Here is a 20,327-nt window from a genome sequence, read left to right on the forward strand (position 1 = left end):
GGGTCCCCTTGTTAAACGGGGCTTCCAGATTCCGATAAGCCCCCCACCCGCATACCTCCACAACCACCGGGCAAGGGTTGTGGGGATGAGGCCCTTGTCCCCACCAACATGGGGACATCCTCCCCATGTTGAGGGCATGTGGCCTGGTACAGTTCAGGAGGGGGGCGCTCTCTCATCCCCCCTCTTTTCCTGCGGCCTGTCAGGTTGCGTGCTCGGATAAGGGTCTGGTATGGATTTTTGGGGGGACCCCCACGCAATTTTTTTTTAAATGTTGGCACGGGGTTCCCCTTAATATCCATACCAGACCTGAAGGGCCTGGTATGGAATTTAGGGGGACCCCCACGCAATTTTTATTTTTTAATTTTGGTTCGGGGTTCCCCTTAATATTCATACCAGACCCAAAGAGACTGATAATGGACTGTGGGGGAATGCCATGCTGTTTTTTTTTTTCAATGATTTTTATCTGTATTGCGGGACCTGACAATTCATTAATAGCCGCGAGTAGTTTTAAATGACTTTTTTTCCTTTAGAAATGTAATTTTGTGCAGGGACTATTCTAAACACGGGAAACATGCGTCACTTTACAGGCATACTATAGACACCCCCCCCATTATTAAAATCACTGCTCCCAAAAAAATGGCTGTTTTTAAAACATTTTTTTGCATTGATACATGTCCTCTGGGGCAGGACCCGGGTCCCCAAACACTTTTTATGACAATAGCTTGCATATTAACCTTTAAAATTAGCACTTTTGATTTCTCCCATAGACTTTTAAAGGGTGTTCTGTGGCTTTCGAATTTACCGCGAACTCCCCAAATTGTTCGCTATTCGGCGAACGGGCGAACAGCCAATGTTCGAGTCGAACTCATGTTCGACCCGAACATAAAGCTCATCCCTAGTCCAGAGGAGTGGATTCTTACAGCCAAAGGGAATTTCATTAGTATGTCAGTCAGAAGCACAAGAGCTTTTAGGGAGGTTTTGAACTCTGAGTTACTTTGATTGCAATTAAAATATACCTTAAAGTCTTAATGCTAAATATGCTATCACAATAAAGTTGTTTTTTTCAATACTGCATTAACTTTGCTAATCAGTGATGCATTATATCGCCAGATAGTTTTATCTTCAATCAAAGACGTTCTAGCTAGGTTCTTCTGCAGAGGTCCTCGGCAGTGGTAAACTAAGGCTGTCTCCAGAGGGACATCTATTGACTCTCCAAATCCCTTTAAAACAGAATGAACCGAAGTCTGGATGACTTTCCTTGGATTGACAATCATTTTACGAGCATTAAAATAATCTACTCGATCAGGCTCACGATGAACATATTGCAGTATGCTTGTGCCAGGAACATCTTTCCATGATGAAATGTTGGAAAAGTTACCATCAGTGGCAACAGTTTGTGGGAAGATGTGATTTTCAAACTGGAATATTTCCACGCCTGGGTTTTGTTGCTGAAGTTCATCCATTAGGGTGCCCCACGTTTGATGCCGAAATGGTAAAATAATCTCATCAATGTCATTGAGAAGGACAAAACGACTTCTGTACATATTTCGATAAATGCAGTCATTGAGTGTGGCTAGTTGACCATAATACCCAATATCTTTGGCATCCAAAGAATGGTGCCAAGCTTTGCCAGGTCTTAGGTATTGTTGAATTGGCCACGGTACTACTTCTAAGGTTCCTTGTGTTATATAATACCTCATAATTTTTTCCACTTGAGGACTGCAGTTGTTAAGGTATATCACAACTTTTTGGGCACCAAGTAGCTGATACATCTCCATGGTCTGGATGAATTGCAGGACATTACTATAATTTCCAAACATTGTGGAAATACAAACTGTAAAATTTGCTGTAAATGGTTGCAAGTCTTTGCGTATTTGGAATAGAGGAAATTGTGTCACATTTGTGGATAAAGAGGTTTGTACCGATAAGTACTTAGCATAGCAGTCTAGAGGCTCTACGCACAATAAGTCTGTAGTAACATAGGGAAAGCCAAAACGGTCTTCGTGCATGTCTATATAAACTTTTGAAACCTGTAGAGATTTGTTGGTGCTGCAACAAAACCAGCAGTATAAATCCTTTACCTCTTTGTGGTGGATAATGCTGAGAATACGGACCAAGCGTCTATTGCTTCCTCGGGGGTCATTATATGCTGATATGATAAATGTCCGATTGTCTCTCAAAGGCGTGATGGTGTCAGTGGTTAGTCTACCATTACAACATGTACATGAAGGTCGTCTTTCTACAAAGGACACCACTGAAGGCTTTTTAGTTAAAAATCCTCCAAAAAAAGCAACAGTCGATACCAAAAACATACAAGTGAGAAGTCTCCTAGACAATATGGCCATAGCAAAAATATACCTAGAGGGAGAAAAAGCAAGGAAGTGAAGAAAGAAAGCAAAAAATATTTATTCAATGGCCACCTTTGAATTAGAGCTTTTTTTTCCTAGATAAAAGGAAGGGGAGGAATGACAGCAAATACAGCTCCTGCTGTACCATGTACTTGTATGAGAATGTATCCTGTTCTCTTTGTATTGCTTTCTTCATGTGAAATCCCTGATGTTACTGCCACTCCCACTGCCACACTGCTTTCCTACTAAAAACTGACCACACTGAGCAGGAGAACAAAGTGTGCTCTCCTCCAATGATCATATTTGTCGTCCCCCCCCCCCCCCACTGCACAGCCATTCACTGGGAAGCTCAGTGTACTGCTGCTTCTCCTCCCCCCCAGCTCTTATGCAGCAGAGAACAAAGGGAATGTGATCACTTATAAAAAGAGGAAAAAGGTATTTATAATGTATTTTTATATCTATACAAAAATGTTTTGCCTTTTATTTCTAGTTTAAACTGAACGTGTTGTTTTACAAGGTGATCCTTTACAATCACTTTAAAGTGGTTGTAAAGGCAGAAGATTTTTTAGCTTAATGCATTCTATGCATTAAAATAAAAAAACCTTCTGTGTGCAGCAGCCCCCCTCAGCACCCCTAACACTTACCTGAGCCCTATCTCTTGCAGCGATGTGCACGAGTGCCTTGGCCATCCAGGACTCTCCCTCCTGATTGGCTGAGACACAGCAGTGGCTCCATTGGCTTCCACTGCTGTCAATCAAAGTCAGTTAGCCAATCAGGAGAGAGAGGGGGTGGAGCCGAACCACGGCTTTGTGTCTGAATGGACACATGGAGCTGCGGCTCGACTCGGGAGCCCATATAGCAAGCTACTTGCTGTGGGGGCACTCGACAGGAGGCAGGGGACAGGAGTACCAAAGAGGGACCCGTCAAGAGGAGGATCTGGGCTGCTCTGTGCAAAACCACTGCACAGAGCAGGCAAGTTTAACATGTTTGTTATTTTTAAAGAAAAAAATATCACTTTAATCTTCTTATATTTTGCTTTCCCTGGTTCCTTCTCTCAATCCAGAGGAGTTAGCATCCATTTTTAAACCTTTTTGTCTGAATATACAGTACATGTAGGTGTGTCCCAAGCATGTTTAAATTCACTATCTTGACTAATTTGCAACCTTCGCTAAAAGTCTGTTCCAAGCATTAACTACTCTTTCGATAAAATGCTTTCCAAGGTTAGTTTTACAACTTCCTCCTACTAGTTGAGGTCACATCTCTATGTTTTTTTATCTTAGATTCCTATTGAAAATACTGGCCTTCTGGACGTTATTCACAGTCGTACAAGTGTGATCGCCATCATAACAGGGCATTCTTCAATCTACTGACCACCAACGTAATGAAGAGTTCTTCCTTCTATTGACTACCAATATAAGGGAGTATTCTTCCATCTACTGACCGCTAATGTAAGGAAATATTCTCTTCCTAGTGATCACCAATGTAATTCCTTCTATTCTAATCCTTCTATTGACCACCAACATCAGGGAGAATTCTCTCATCTACTCACTACCAACATGAGGGAGCATTTTTCCTTCAAATGACCATCAATGTAAGGGCGCATTCATCTTTCCATTGACCACCAATGTTAGGGAGTATTCTCCTCCTACTGATCATGAATGTAAAGGAGCATTCTTCCTTCTAATGAACACCAACATAAGGGAGTATTCTGCTCATACTGATCACCAACGTAAGGGGGCATTATTCCTTCTACTGATCCTTAACATATAGGAAAATTCTGCTCATACTGATTACCAACATGAGTGAGCATTTTTCCTTCTAATAGCCACCATAAAGGGGCATTCATCCTTCTACTGACCACCTACGCAAAGGAGAATTACTGCTAGAGGTCTTACTTTGAAAAAGCATTACTATAATGAAAACAGTACGGAGAGTGATGTTATATCTAGTAGCACAGGTTATAATAATAATAAGGAAATGGTTAATTTTGCTTTCTGTGATCCCAGCGTAAGTATGAAACTTTTTAGTCCCAGGGAGTGTAAGAGGACACAGGGCTACACAATGAGAATGGAGGAGAAGCAGTTTAACCTTAACCACTTAAGGGCCGAGCCTCTTTTTGACACTTGTTGTTTACAAGTTAAATCATTTTTTTTTTTTTTTGCTTTTTTACTTAGACCCCCAAACATTATATATTTTTTTTTCTAACACCTTAGAGAATAAAATGTCAGTCATTGCAATACTTTCTGAAACACCGTATTTGCGCGTCTTATAAGCGCATTTTTTTTGGGTAAAAATACACTTTTATAAATAAATAAGACAACAGTAAAGTTAGCCCAATTATTTTTATATTGTGAAAGATAATGTTACGCCAAGTAAATTGATACCCAACATGTCACGCTTCAAAATTGCGCCCGCTCGTGGAATGGAGAAAAACTGTTACCCTTAAAAACCTCCATAGGCGGCGTTTTAAAATTTTCTACAGGTTACCAGTTTTGAGTTACAGAGGGGGTCTAGGGCTAGAATTATTGCTCTTGCTCTTACGATCACGGTAATACCTCACATGTGTGGTTTGAACACCATTTTCATATGCGGGCGCTACTCATGTATGCGTTCACTTCTGCAGGCGAGCTCGTCGGGACGGGGCGCTTTAAATTTTTTACATTTTTTTTATTTTACTTTTTATTTTTTATTTTGACACTGTCTTTTTGAAAGAAAAATTTTGGGTCACTTTTATTCCTATGTTTGACGTCGCTTCCGCCCTCCAATGCTATGGAGCCTAGCGAGAGCCATCTTCCCCTCACTTGACATCCAGACAGTGAGGTGACAGGATGCCATTGTCTCCGCTGCTACCAACGGCTGCGGCAAGCGGCGGAGACAACCAGAGCGTGGCGGGAGGGGGGTGGGCACCTCTACCACCACCGATAAAAGTGATCTCGCAGCAAATTCGCTGCAGAGACCACTTTTATGTGAAAGAGAAATGCACGCCATTCCTGAAAATAACCATAACCCCAGTATTTAGCGTCCATGTACTGACGTACGTGTACGGAGATTTGCGTGAAGTGGTTAAGCTGTGTAGGGGGTTTTTCACTGTCAGGGCGGTACAGATGTGGAACTCCCTTCCACAATCGGTGGTGTCGGCAGGAAGTATGGATAGGTTTAAAAGACACTAGGACAGGCATCTTAGCGAAAACAATATATGAGGATATGAGTGGGATACGTGTGATTTTTTTCACACACACACCTACACAGGTTGAACTGGATGGATCATTGTCTTTATTCATCCTTATCAACTCTATGTGCATTACTCACCGAGGGCTGTGAGCATATTGAGAAAGCTTCTAGTATAGATGATATAGAACAAGAACTAGGTTGGCAGGTAAAGTGGTATCCTTTAAATACAGCATATCAAGGAGGGTAATCTCAGTAAAGAGGAGTGTATTGCATTGAAAGAGTTAAGTGAGGATAAAACTATTGTGATAAAAAAAAAATCTGATGAAGGGGGGTGCACTGTTATCCTTGATGCTGATTTGTATAGCAGTGAGGTGTTAAGGCAACCATCTCATGAATACATATACCGTATATTACCAAAAGTATTGGGAGGCCTACCTTTACATGCACACATGACCTTTAATGGCATCCCAGTCTTAGTCCGTAGGGTTCAATATTGCGTTGGCGCACCCTTTGCAGCTATAACAGCTTCAACTCTTCTGGGAAGGCTGTCCACAAGGTTTAGGAGTGTGTCCATGGGAATGTTTGACCGTTCTTCCAAAAGCAGATTTGTGAGGCCAGGCACTGATGTTGGACGAGAAGGCCTGGCTCACAGTCTCCGCTCTAATTCATCCCAAAGGTGTTCTGTCAGGTTGAGGTCAGGACTCTGTTCAGGCCAGTCAAGTTCCTTCGCCAAAACTCGCTCATCCATGTCTTTATGGACCTTGCTTTGTGCACTGGTGCGCAGTCATGTTAGAACAGGAAGGGGCCATCCCCAAACTGTTCCCACAAAGTTGGGAGCATGAAATTGTCCAAAATGTTTTGGTATGCTGACACCTTAAGAGTTCCCTTCACTGGAACTAAAGGGCCAAGCCCAACCCCTGAAAAACAACCCCACACCATAATCCCCCCTCCACCAAATGACTTTGACCAGTGCACAAAGCAAGGTCCATAAAGACATGGATGAGTGAGTTTGGGGTGGGGGAACTTGACTGGCCTGCACAGAGTCCTGACCTCAACCTGATAGAAAACCTTCCAGGTGAATCAGAGCAGAGACTGCGGGCCTTCTTGTCCAACATCAGTGCCCTGACCTCACAAATGTGCTTCTGGAAGAATGGTCAAACATTCCCATAGACACACTTCTAAACCTTCTGGACAGCCTTCCCAGAAGAGATGAAGCTGTTATAGCTGCAAAGGGTGGGCAACCAAATATTAAACCCTATGGACTAAGACTGGGATGCCATTAAAATTCATGTGCGTGTAAAGGCAGGTGTCCCAATACTTTTGGTAATATAGTGTATATGGAATTCAAAGGTGATTCAACTAAGAAATTCAAAACACATTTTATGAAGATGGTGGAGCAGGGCATTAATGCAGGGATTTTTACAAGGGAATAGGGAGAAATGTTGATACTCAAACATCCATATGCTATTTACATCACCTTTCCTAAGTACATAAGGGCCCCTTAAAGCGGTTGTATACTTCGTTTGGTGATTTTTACCTACAGGTAAGCCTATAATAAGGCTTACCTGTAGGTAAAAAGAATATCTCTTAAGCCTGCATGGTTTAGGAGATATTGACCCTGCATGCAGCTGTTGACGTCAGTGGCGCATACACTCTGCAGGTCCGGTGTATGCTGCCGGAATTTGCCAGAACGCATGCACGGGAGTGACATCTTCGTGGCCACTCACAGCACCAGAGCCAGCATACCCGGAAGAAACGCAGAGGGAACATGCAAACACACAAATCCCTGTTCTGTCAGGAGAGAAGAGACATATTGTTTGTTCCTACTAAGTAGGAAAAATGATAGGTCTCTTCCTCTAGTCAGCTCTATCCCCCCACAGTTAGAACACACCCAGGAAAAAAAAAACATTTAACCACTTGATCGCCCCCTAGTGTTAATCCCTTCCCGGCCAGTGATATTTACACAGTAAACAGTGCATTTTTATAGCACTGATCGCTGTATAAATGTCAACGGTCCAAAAATGTGTCAGAAGTATCCGATCTGTCTGCCACAATGTCGCAGTCATGATAAAAATCGCAGATCGCTGCCATTAATAGTAAAAAAAAAAAATAATAAAAATGTCATAAAAATGCCATAAATCTTTCCCATAGTTTGTAGACACTATAACTTTTGCACAAACCAATCAATATACACTTATTGCAATTTTTTTACCAAAAATATGTAGAAGAATAAATATTGGCCTAAGCTCAGGAAGAAATTTGTTTTTTAAAAACATTTTGGGGATATTTATTATAGCAAAAAGTAAAAAATATTGTTTTTTTTTCAAAACTGTCGCTCTTTTTTTTGTTTATAGCACAAAAAAAATAAAACGCAGAGGTGATCAAATACCACCAAAAGAAAGCTCTATTTGTGGGAAAAAAAGGACATCAATTTTGTTTGGGTACAGCGTCGCACAACTGCGCAATTGTCAGTTAAAGCGGCGCAGTATCGCAAAAAATGGCCTGGTCATTAAGCAGCCAAATCTTCCAGGCTGTAAGTGGTTAAGCAATCACCAATACGAACATCTAAAATACCAAAGTTAAAAAGTAAACAATTTAAGAAAAGCAATCAGAAATATTTTAAACATACCTACCCAGCTACTGCTGTTCAAACTATGCACTTTTGTCCACTGCACTTCTGTTCTGATGCATTCCAAAACTCCACATGTTTCAATAAGATTTGGGAAATTTCACTTTGTATGCATTTACTTGCATTTATATTGGAGATCGATTTTTAGCTAAGCTTGCAGAGGACATTTTCACCATTTTGTTCCAAGAAGTCATGGTGACAATGTTTACACCAGGGGCTTTCCAGTGATTGTATTCTAGTGATGTCTCCTGTTGAGAGATAACTGGGAGTTCAATTCCCTTTGCAGGTAACAGGAGGTAAGTATAGCATTACCTATTACGTTTATATAAACATATAAAATATTAAAACATATCAATTCAGATAGTAACTATGGATGAGTTCACAGGGCTTCCATCCAGACTGACTGCAGGAGGTATTAGGATAAGGTGACCAGATTTTTAAAGTGAAATCTGGGGACATTTTTTTTTTTTTTTTTATTGGAAAATGGTAAAATATTATATAAGCATATTTTCCTCAAATGATATATGCAGTGTATGTGGTATGTGTTTATGGAATGTATGTATGATGTATACATTATTTCTCACATTTCGTCTATGAGATAAAAAAAAAAAAAAAAACGATACTTCTAGAATTTTTGGGGATATGACTACCAAATGTTAAGAAGATGAGATAGAGAACAAACTTTTCAATGCATATTTTGTATTTTATTCTTACCAAAAAAGCGCAGAGGTGCGCTATGTGCAGAGTTCAGGGGTGAGCTATGTGCAGATTTCAGGGGTGCGCTATGTGCAGATTTCAGGGGTGTGATATGTGCAGAGTTCAGAGGTGCGCTATGTGCAGAGTTCAGGGGTGCGCTATGTGCAGATTTCAGGGGTGTGATATGAGCAGAATTCAGAGGTGTGCTATGTGCAGAGTTCAGGGGTGCGCTATGTGCAGATTTCAGGGGTGTGATATGTGCAGAGTTCAGAGGTGCGCTATGTGCAGAGTTCAGGGGTGCGCTATGTGCAGATTTCAGGGGTGTGATATGAGCAGAATTCAGAGGTGTGCTATGTGCAGAGTTCAGGGGTGCAATGTGTGCAGAGTTCAGAGGTGCGCTATGTGCAGATTTCAGGGGTGCGCCTATAGATGGTTTGAATCTTAGCCTGTCCCTGCTAAACCAGGCAAGATTCTAATCATCTATGGCTGTCTTAACTGACTAACTGACACTGACATCAACAGTGACACTAATATAATGATCAGCTAAGGGAGAGGAGTGCAGAGCATATGGAAGTGCGTAGTATGTGCAGGAGAAGAGTGTGGAGTATATGGCGGTGGGTAGTATGTGCAGGATGGTGTCAGCAGGGCAGTGGATAGTGTCAGTAAAGCAATAGACAGTGTCAATTTTTTTTGTTTATTTTTTATTTTTAATATTTTTTACAATTTTATTTTTGTGCTATTTTGTTACAAACATTTTGTGAGGGAAGTGGACAGTGTCAGCAGAGCAGTGGATGGTGTCAGTAGGGCAGTGGATGGTGTCAGTAGAGAAGTGGATGGTGTCAGTAGAGAAGTGGATGGTGTCAACAGTAATTTTTTTTCTTTTTTTTTTACGATATTATCTATTTTAATTATTTTTACAATTTATATTTTTTAGTTATTTTTTTACAATGCTTTCCATGGGGGGGGGGGCTTTTTCAGTGTTTTTTTTTTTTTTTACAATGTAGTTTATCATTTATTTATTACAATTCTTTCTTTTTTTTTCATCAGCCCTAAACAAACCCCTGACATCTCCCCTTTAAGACAGGGAAAGGGACTGAGGACACAGATTCTCCAGTACCTTTCTCTGTAGCCTCAGCTGCACTGAAGATGAATGGACAGGAGACAGAGGCTCCTGTCCATTCATAAACTGAAGCATCATACACACAGTTTACTATGCTCAGTTATGAATGGACAGTCAGTGATCACTGACTCTGTTTAGTTAGGGAGGAGGAGGTAGGGAGCCGGAGGAAGACACAGTGAGCTTCAGGAGGGGCACAGGGGCCCAGAGATTAGGGAAATTTGATGGGTAGCGGGGGATGATCTGTGCGTCAGTGGGGGGAGTTACAAGCACCGATCTCCCTGTGTGGCTTTCAATAAAGCAGCTGAGAGGCGTTGGAGGGGGGGAGGAGAAGGAGAAGCGGCTGTCAGTTGTTTTATTGAAAGCCACACAGGGAGATCGGTGCTTGTAACTCCCCCCACTGACGCACAGATCATCTGTGAGGCTGCCCGGGCCCCCTCTGCTGAGCTCAGGACCAGCTGGACTGGCTTATCAGCTGCCCTGCCTGGCGCCGCCCCTGCTGGGGACAAAACTGGAGACAGTCTTGGTCCGGGGACAGTGTCCTCAGTCCGGGGACTGACCCCGAAAATCGGGGAGTCTGGTCACCCTACATTAGGACCAGCTTTCACATGTACATTTTAATTTTTTACATATAAATTTGTGTCTGTACATACAGAATAAGTACAGATACTGAGAATTACACCCATAAGAACAGATACTGAGAATTATACCCAGCATACAGAACAACAGGGAAGTGATACTGTGCAGCATCTATATATACATAATAAGAACAGATATTAAAAATTACACACAGCAAACATAATAAGAGCAACAGCACTGAACTACCAATCTAAAGAAATGTAGACTGGCTGTACAATACACAAAACTCATTTGATAAAAAGTGGAATCTGTGGATAGAATATTTATTGAAGGCTTGGAAGGAATGACTTATTTTTTTTCTTCTCTCTATACTCTCTTTTTTTTTATCTCATTTCTTCTTCTAATGAGTTGATCCCTGTCTTGCTGTCCTTTTCCTGTCTTCTATTGCCTCAGAAAATGCTGGAATGGCGTGTCTGAATGTCTTCGTAAATTTGTGGAATTAACTTTGTCTACTTGCAAGGAATGTTTCTCAATATATACTAAATGGAGCCGGCAATACATTGCTTAGAACAAAAAGCATTCACATGATCTAAGATTGACACAGTGTAAAGAAAATTTGATTTTTGATTGCTATATTTTTGCATATACAGATACTCCTTGTTTAACGATTTACCTAACGACCACTCGGACTTACAACCTTCTCTCCCCACCCGAACAACGCGTTATACATCATTGTACATCAATACATCATTGAATTCTACAGTACAGAACTTCCATTTGTGTTCTGTACTTATGCAAATTAAAACGTTATTGAGCTGGAGTTTTATGGAGTTAAATGTAAAGAAATGTAGACTGGACTGGCAGGAGAAAAAGTAGCAGATTTAGACACCTGCGTATCTGGTCCACACACACACATACAGTATATAATGTTATATATACATACCTGGTCATCAATGTATGCAGTCCAGAATCCGAAGCTATGTATTATGATAAAGGGCAGACTCAATGGACCACTTGGACTTTTTTATGCCGTCACTCTTCTATGTTTCTATGATACTTCTGCTATATGGTGAGATCATTATTGAGTCTATAGTGTTTGCTCAGCCAAGTGTTACCTTTCCTTTGTCTTGTACAAGGAAACGGCTGTATTTAACTGCGATTAAATCCCTGGTGTGCACAGCTATGGGAAATGCATCTCACTGCTACTTATAGGGAATTAATGTTGAAAAATGTGGCTTTAAGGGACAATTCTGCATTTTGAAAGTTTTATGTCTACTGTTTTTAAAAACAAAGTCTTGTGCTACATTAGCCATCGATCAACTCTAAAGTTTAAGTGGTACCCTTTCACTGGTTAACTTATTATTAAAGATGCCAGCTTTTGGAACCCCTCAGGTCCCTTCCTCAGGTTTTAAACAATTCTGAAATAATTTCTCAAGCTCACATACTTACATTCATTTTATACTATATTTTCTTGACACACTTAACTAGTGATATAGAGATCTATAGCCCAACCCGAGATCTATAGCCTAACCCTTTATAATGGCCATTACCACTCAAGTGTGTCAAGAAAAAGGTTTAATTGTATTAATATTTGTATTTTTTTGTAACTCTTTATTTAAACATGAGCGTGTAGCGCACCCCCTATGGAGCCGCAAGTAGAAAGGGATCCCCCACCCTGCACAGCCAGGCACACCGCATCTTCACAGCACACTTGAGGCAAGTAACAGTCCAGTGCTTTGTTGTATGTTTTTATTAGGGGGTTAAACTTGGATGGGTAAAAGGGTATTATGAGATGCCCACTTGACTTTAGTAGAACTTTTTAGGGACAACTTCTTCTGTACAGCTATTTACACTTCCTCCAGCACAACACTTGCAAACAGAAGCCGGCAATCGGCTTTTTTTCCTCACGCTAACAGCGTGAGGAATAAAAAAAAAAAAGTTGATTATCGGCCTGTGTAAATGGATAGATAAAATATACAACACATACAATTGTACAATATGATACAGTAACATGCGAGAGTAGTTCCTAGAATGTAAACACATGGGTAGCATCAAGTAGCTCGATGCGTTTCGTGGAATAACTCCACTCATCAGGAGCAGATGCAGTGTACGGATCTAAATATATTCATAGATGATAAGAATTATTATCAATGGGTATCAGTATATGAGAGGGGGGTAATATGGAAAGAGGGCAATCAACTAAGTAACCCACCCTGCTATGGAACAAGTAGGAGTCTAGATGTGAAGCGATATCCATATGGATCAAAAAAGTCTGACACTACCATGTATTACTATGTTATTATGCTTTGATGCTTGTATGCATTACATGTATGGAATAAAACTTTTTATCTTTATATAAAATGGTTCCCTGTTTACATTGTACAATGTTATAGCGGTTTTATACTACTATGATTTACCTGCCAGACACATTTGTAACCCATTTACACCGCACGCTTCATATAAAGTTCCAAATCTTCCTCTCCTAGTTAGTCTCGCAATTTAGGGATGGAGGCTGGGAGCTATTCATTGCTCCTATGCCTCACATACAGTGACACACGTTTTTATTTCTTTGTGTAAACGGACATCTGTCCCACACACGGACACCCACTGCTGCTAAGCAGTGCCCACCAGTGCCTCCTATCAATGCCCACCAGTGCCACCTATCAGTGCCCATCAGTGCTGCCAATCAGTGCCCATCAGCGCCTCATCATCAATGCCACCTATCAGTGCTGCCTATCAGTGTCACCTACTAGTGCCTATCAGCACCCATCAGTGCCACCTATCAGTGCCCATCAGTGCCACCAATCAGTGCCCATTAGTGCCACCAATCAGTGCCCATCAGTGCTACCTATCAGTGCCACCTATCAGTGCTGCCAATCAGTGCCCTTCAGTGCCCATCAGTGCCACCTATCAGTGCAGCCTCATCAGTGCCCATCAGTGCCGCCTCACATCAGTGAAGGAGAAAAATTACCTGTTTGCAAAATTTTATAACTAATAAACTATAAAAACTGCTTTTTTTTTTCAAAATTTTTTTTTGTTGTTGTTTGTTAAGCAAAAAATAAAAACCCCAGTGATGTTTAAATACCACCAAAAAAGCTCTATTTGTGTGAAAAAATTATAACAATTTTATATGGGTACAGTGTAGCATGACCGCGCAATTGTCATTCAAAGAGAGACAGCGCTGAAAGCTGAAAACTGGACTGGGCAGGAAGGGGGTTTAAGTGCCCAGTAAACAAGTAGTTAAAGAGCTGAGCGTTAAAAACTGAGGATTTATTATCATTTTAAGTACATTCTAAATGGATGAGCTTCTAAACAAGGTTCTGTATCATTTTTCACAATTGTACATCACGGGGGGGGGGGGGGGGGGGTTCAGTACACACACACACAGCCGACTTGCAACTGAAGAATAATGTGGAGTGTTGTAGCCTCTATCAACCTAGGATGGCTAAAAACACAATCAATGAAACTGGAGCAGACAGAATCTGAGGCAGCCATGCATAGTAACCAATCAGTTTGTAGCTTATGTTTGTTCAGTTAAAGTGGTTGTAAAGCCTCAAGGTTTTTCACCTTCATGCATTATTTGCATGAAGTTGAAGAACCTTCTGTGTGCAGCTCTCCCCCCAGACCCCTGTTTCTTACCTGAGTCCGATCCATTTCAGTGATGTGCACAAGTGCAGGGGCTCCCGCTGTTGTCTCTCTCCTCATTGGACAGATTGATAGCAGCATGACCCATTGGCTCCCGCTGCTATCAATCACATCCCGTGACACGGGAGCAGGGGACGGGGCCGAGTTCGTGTCTGTGTCAATGGACGTAGATGCAGGACTCGGGGGCGACCCCGTATGGGTGCCCTCATGGAAAGCGGCTTTCCGTGGGGGCACCCAATGAAGAGGAGGGGCCTGGAGCACCAGGGGGGAACAGAGCAGGTAAGTATAGACATGTTTGTTATTTATTTTATTTTTTTTAAATGAGGGTTTATAATCCCTTTAAGCTTTGAAAATGAAAACAAGAAGCTGACTGGTTGCCATGCACAGCTGCGCCAGATTCTGTCTGCTCCTGTCTTAGTAAATTCCCCTCAGTGTTCTCAGTAGAAGAAGGCATTTGGACATCAAAATAGTTGCAAGCTTTCTTGCTTGTCTACAATGCAGGGTCAATAGGCCTGCATTGTATGGGATGACACAGATGGACTGCCCACAATCCAGAGTAGGCAAGGAGAAGAGAACGTCACTGAAGCCTGCTGGAGCAACAGACAGAATAAAGCCTAACTTAATTTTACCTTTCACTTTAAGTGCTATAAGCCACTGTCAGCGCTGTATAAATTGTATGCTGCATCAGCTACATACAGTATACAGGGCTCTTTTCCAGCAACAGGACAAAGATTTCACTTCTGCTGCCGGAACAACATTGATTTGGATCGAGTGTTTCCCAATCTCACTACAAACTGCTAGGATCCAAAGGCCACACAACAAGTACCAAAGGACCGCACTTTGGGCACCAAGGACTTAGAATCTCAATCATTGGGGCTGCAGACACTGGGCTTTTGTCTGGCTTTTTGTCTTTTGATTGAACAGACAATCAATCCTAGTATACAGTTGTGCTCATAAGTTTACATACCCTGGCAGAATTTATGATTTCTTGGCCAGTTTTCAGAGAATATGAATGATAACACAAAGACTTTCTTTTCACTCATGGTTAGTGTTTGGCTGAAGCCATTTATTATCAATCAGCTGTGTTTACTTTTTTTAAATCATAATGAGAACAGAAACTACCAAATGACCCTGATCAAAAGTTTACATACCCCAGTTCTTAACCACTTCCGGACCAGGCGCCGCAGCTTTACTGCGGCAGGTTGGTTTTGCTGGGCAAATCGACGTTACCTTACGTCGCTTTGCCTTTTGGACACTAGGGGTGCGCCCCCGCAGCGATCGTGACAGAGCGAGAACCGGGATCTGTGTGTGTAAACACACAAATCCCGGTTCTTTCAGGGGAGTAGAGACAGATTGTGTGTTTATACTAAATATGAACACCGATCTCTCTCCTCCTAGACAGTCCCATCCCCCCACAGTTAGAACACACCTAGATCGCCCCCTAGTGTTAACCCCTTCCCTGCCAATGACATTTATACAGTAATCGATGCATTTTTATAGCACTGATCGCTGTATAATTGTCAATGGTCCCAAAAATGTATCAAAAGTGTCCACTTTGTCCGCAGCAGTCCCCATAAAAATCGCAGATCGCCGTTATTACTAGTAAAAAAAAAAAAAAATAATAAAAATGTCATAAATCTATCCCCTATTTTGTAGATGCTATAAATTAATATACGCTTATTGCGATTTTTTTAACTAAAAATATGTAGAAGAATACATATCGGCCTAAACTGAGGAAAAAATAAATTTTTTTGAAAAAAAAATGTTGGATTTTTTTTATAGCAAAAAGTAAAAGATATTGTTTTTTTTAAAAAAATGTCGCTCTTCTTTTGTTTATAGCGCAAAAAATAAAACCAAAAGAAAGCTCTATTTGTGGGGAAAAAAGGACGTCAATTTTGTTTGGGTACAAGGTCGCACGACCGCGCAATTGTCAGTTAAAGCAACGCAGTGCCGTATCGCAAAAAATGGCCTGGTCATTGAGCAGTGAAATCTTCCAGGGCTGAAGTGGTTAATGCCATGTATTGCCACCTTTAACATCAATGACAGCTTAAAGAATTTTGTGGTATTTGTGGATGAGGCTCTTTATCTTCTCAGATGGTAAAAAGCCTCCAGTTCCAGTAAATTCTTGGGCTGTCTTGATGAACTGCACGTTTGAGATCTCCCCAGAGTGGCTCAATGATATTGAGGTCAGGAGACTGAGATGGCCACTCCAGAACCTTCAATTTGTTCTGCTGCAGCCAATGACAGGTCAACTTGGCCTTATGTTTTGGATCCTTGTCATGTTGGAATGTCCAAGTACATCCCATGCGCAGCTTCCTGGCTGATGAATGCAAATGTTCCTCCAGTAATTTTTGATAACATACTGCATTCATCTTGCCAACAATTTCGACCAAATTTCCTGTGCCTTTGTAGCTCACACATCCCCAAAACATCAGCAATCCACCTCCATGTTTCACAGTAGGAATAGTGTACTTTTCATCAGAGGCCTTGTTGACTCCTCTCCAAATGTAGTGTAGCACTGACCCCTGAAGGAGCTGCTGATATTTGATTGGGCCTATACTATGCTATTTCACCCCCAATAAATTTGCTCAACCCTCTTGGCACAGGGGGATAGTTTTAGTGTGAAGCTAAACAACAAAGAACAATCCCACAATAACAATATACCAATAATGTACCTTTACCGTTACCTGGGTACCGCTGTTAAACCTGTAGAAGAATGAACAACACTTCACACCAATTGTAATTAACCAGAATGTAATTTTACTGAGATTGGTATAAACGGTAATCACAATAACTGCATTGGCATACAAAGGTAATATGACAATGTGATACGTATTCACAAATTATTAATGTGTAAAGATTTCTTGGATGACCCCTGCAGGCGCGTCTCCATGTGGGACTAATGCTCAGAGTGACAATGCCTTGACACTGGGCACCTTCCCACTTCCAGTACGCTGCACTAAGCACAGTAATGCAAGGTTATCAAACACAGCACAGTACAATTACTCAAGAACTCCCCCTGAGGTATGATGCAGTCCTTTGTTACTGTAACTGAACACAAGGCCTTTCACTGAAAGATGTAGTCTCTGGTCTTCTGTCTTCTGCTAGCTATTATACTGTAATGTTTGTAATCCAAGGGTTTAATAAGCAAAGAAGTAACATAAACTGATGATTGAAACTGTTCTTGATGTGTAACGCACTTATAACTGCCTCCGGTATAGTTGTCTCTGAGCCACAAAATGTCAGTTCTCTGTGAAGTATAGGCTTGAGGCCTGCTCAGTCTACTTGCATAAGAACCCTCTGTGGAACTGCAGGTCTCAGAAACACTGTGGTATGAGTCTAAGTGTGTAAAGTGCATCAAAGAACTTTGGGCGACAGCCCTCTCACCACACCAGGCCTGGAAAGTTGGGAACCTCCGCTCCGGTTGACTCAGTCCTGCTGCCAGCCAGCTCCGTCACGCTGCTCCGCTCCGCGAGATGACCGGAACCCTCAAATGGCTCCATCAGGTTCTCTGTATCCTTCCCGATCCGATCACACTGCTTCTCCAGCACACTGGGGTAGAGCAGAATCTGTGGCTTGCTCCGCTCCGCAAGATGTAGGCCGCGCTCTCTGGAACACCTCTCCACAGATCCTTGCAGGCAGGCCACGCGTCCAGAAGAGAAAGAAAATGGCCACGCTGGGCCTTTTATATCCTACTCAGCATGCAGTCACTCAGTGTTCATTGCTAGGTGAGTGAGCATTGTGGGTAGGTGAGTCATTTCACAAGGTAAACAATTAAGTCACTTCCTGTAAGGCTTTCCTTATGCTCTTCAAACGAAAAATAAACAAAGTCTCTTTCACATTTATACCACTAGAGGGAGCCAAATACCAATTTATAGCATTGTCCATTGTTTAGCATTACATGGCATTAGAAGGCAAAAATACCAGTGCAACATACTCCCCCTGCTTTAAGTCTTTGGTCCCCAAAGATATTCAAAATTTTAGCTCTATTTTACATTTTTGCCTCTATGGGATTGCACAATACTGACAGAGGAGCCTCCCACCAGTTATCATATGATGGGAGACTGTTCTGTGTACTCTCAGCTGACACTATAGTGTCTGGTACAGATGTGTCAAGGGGTGAGATGGGGTTGTCCCTCTCCGAATTGACAGTGGAGGGACCAGGAATCTCAGAATTTCTTCTGGCAGTAACCCGAGTCTGTTCGGAGCATTCACCCAATGCATCGTAAGTTAGTCTTTTTGGTGGGCGAATGTCTCTTTTAACTCTCTGTCTTTTGGGTGTAGTCACCACCTTTGGACAAGTACTATTATTTCCCATTTCAGACTCTTGCACTTCAATATTAGTGGGAGACAAGTGCTCTTCAGAGTGTCCAGTTAGTGGCACAAATTCTGGGGCTTCCGGCCTAAGAGTCCCATTATTTCCTCCTGGCATTTCAGATGGCCACAGCCAGCTTATTTCCATTTCTTCATCCTCACTATCCTCTGTTGCTAGGGATCCAGGCTGAGACCTAGTTACTGGTCGAGGTATAGTAGTCGACGTAGATGGTAGTTGCCTCTGTGAGGTTGTTCTGACTGCTTCTGTGAGAGGTAGAAGGTGGTTCCTTTGCCAGGTCTTCAGTGGTCCCGTGCTCCCTTCCGGCCTGATCTCATACACTGGCAGCCCTGAAAGTTGTCTGCATACAATATATGGCTGTGACTTCCACCGATCAGCCATCTTGTGTCTGCCTGGTATGCCTAGATTTCATAACAAGACTCGGTCACCAGGTTGTAGATCCTGAATCTGTACCTTGAAATCAAAGTTCCTCTTGTTTCTACTTCCTCTGGTGTCTGACGTGGCTCAAGGCTTTTCATACGCGGTTTTCAGACTCCTCCGCAATCTGTATACATACCCTCAGTGAGAAATCTCTGAGGTATGGTCTAGAGAAGTTCCGAAAGCTAAATCTACCAGTAGTCTGCCTTCTCGTCCAAACATTAGACGGTGGGGTGAATACCCTGTAGGATCACTCATGGTGCTATTGTAAGCATGTACTAAGGCGGTGATGTTCTTACTCCAATGTTTTTGATCAGAGGCCAGAGTCCCCAACATGTTGAGAAGTGTTTGATTAAACCTCTCTGGTTGAGGGTCTCCTTGTGGGTGGTAGGGAGTAGTCCTGGACTTCTGAATGCCTAGTAGATCCAACAGTCGTCTGATGAGAGCACTCTCAAAGTCTCTTCCCTGGTCTGAGTGGATCCGTTGAGGTAAGCCATAGTGGACGAAGAACTTTTCCACTAGAATCTTTGCCACTGTAGATGCCTGCTGATCTTTGGCAGTGAATGCCTGAGCATAGCGGGTGAAGTATAAAAAACAAAATAGGGAATGGCACTGTTCTATGTGAGAACATTTTTTATGTGTATATACCATGATATATATATTGTCAGGTCACCTAGAGGCTGGGTGACAGATGCACACCGTTGGGATCAGGAGTGCACCGCAAGGTAGTGGACCCTACGGCTGACTGCTACAGACTGAACTCTGGGAGGTCCAGGAAGCAGGTCTACTGGATCACTGACACAGATCCCACTGGGAGCTAGAGCATAGATTCCCCAGGGCGCGGAGTCTAAGAGCCAGCAGGTGTTCACCAGAGCCTTTAGTGGTAAGGATGGACTGCGCTGCAGTCTGGCTCCAGGTCGCGGACCCCAGGGTCTCACAGCTCACGCTCACAGTAGACTACAGGAGAAGAGGAAGGAGGCAGCAGGCTGGAACAACAAGGAAGTAAGGGACAAGCCAAGGTCGGGGCCACAAGCAGACAAGGACAACAGAGTACACACCAAGGTTCAGGGTCACAGGCAAACAGGGATGGTCGGGGACACGCCAAAGGTCAGGGTCACGAGCAGACAGGAATAGTTAAGAACAGGCCAAAGTCGGTAACAGGAATCAGACGTAGGGAACACAGCAAGTACACACAGAGGCTAACACACAATGGTTGATCAGCACTGCTGGCTTGCAGTGCACAGGTTAATATAGGGTTTCCTGATAGGGCCTGGGGTGGGGCCATGCTTAGAGGAGAGGTTACAAAAGCAGTCAGGTGAGAGGCAGCTGGTCTCTAGAGAGGAATACATGGAGACAGGTGAGCTGACAAAGAAACTCTATTGCATAACCATG

At 42.4% G+C, this 20,327-nt stretch overlaps 1 protein-coding gene across 1 annotated transcript; it reads right to left on the reverse strand.

The window, feature by feature from the left end:
* Positions 1–1,043: 1,043 nt before the first annotated feature.
* LOC141108994 (uncharacterized) lies at positions 1,044–18,899 on the reverse strand. The gene is made up of 3 exons (XM_073600951.1): positions 18,229–18,899; positions 17,573–17,737; positions 1,044–2,358 (listed from the first exon to the last, which is right to left on the reverse strand). The coding sequence occupies exons 1-3, from the start codon at positions 18,897–18,899 to the stop codon at positions 1,044–1,046; spliced, it is 2,151 nt and encodes a 716-aa protein (XP_073457052.1).
* Between the last annotated feature and the right edge of the window lie 1,428 nt (positions 18,900–20,327).

This window comes from Aquarana catesbeiana, linkage group LG09 (genome assembly GCF_042186555.1).
Source record: "Aquarana catesbeiana isolate 2022-GZ linkage group LG09, ASM4218655v1, whole genome shotgun sequence".
Classification (NCBI taxonomy): Eukaryota; Metazoa; Chordata; class Amphibia; order Anura; family Ranidae; genus Aquarana; species Aquarana catesbeiana.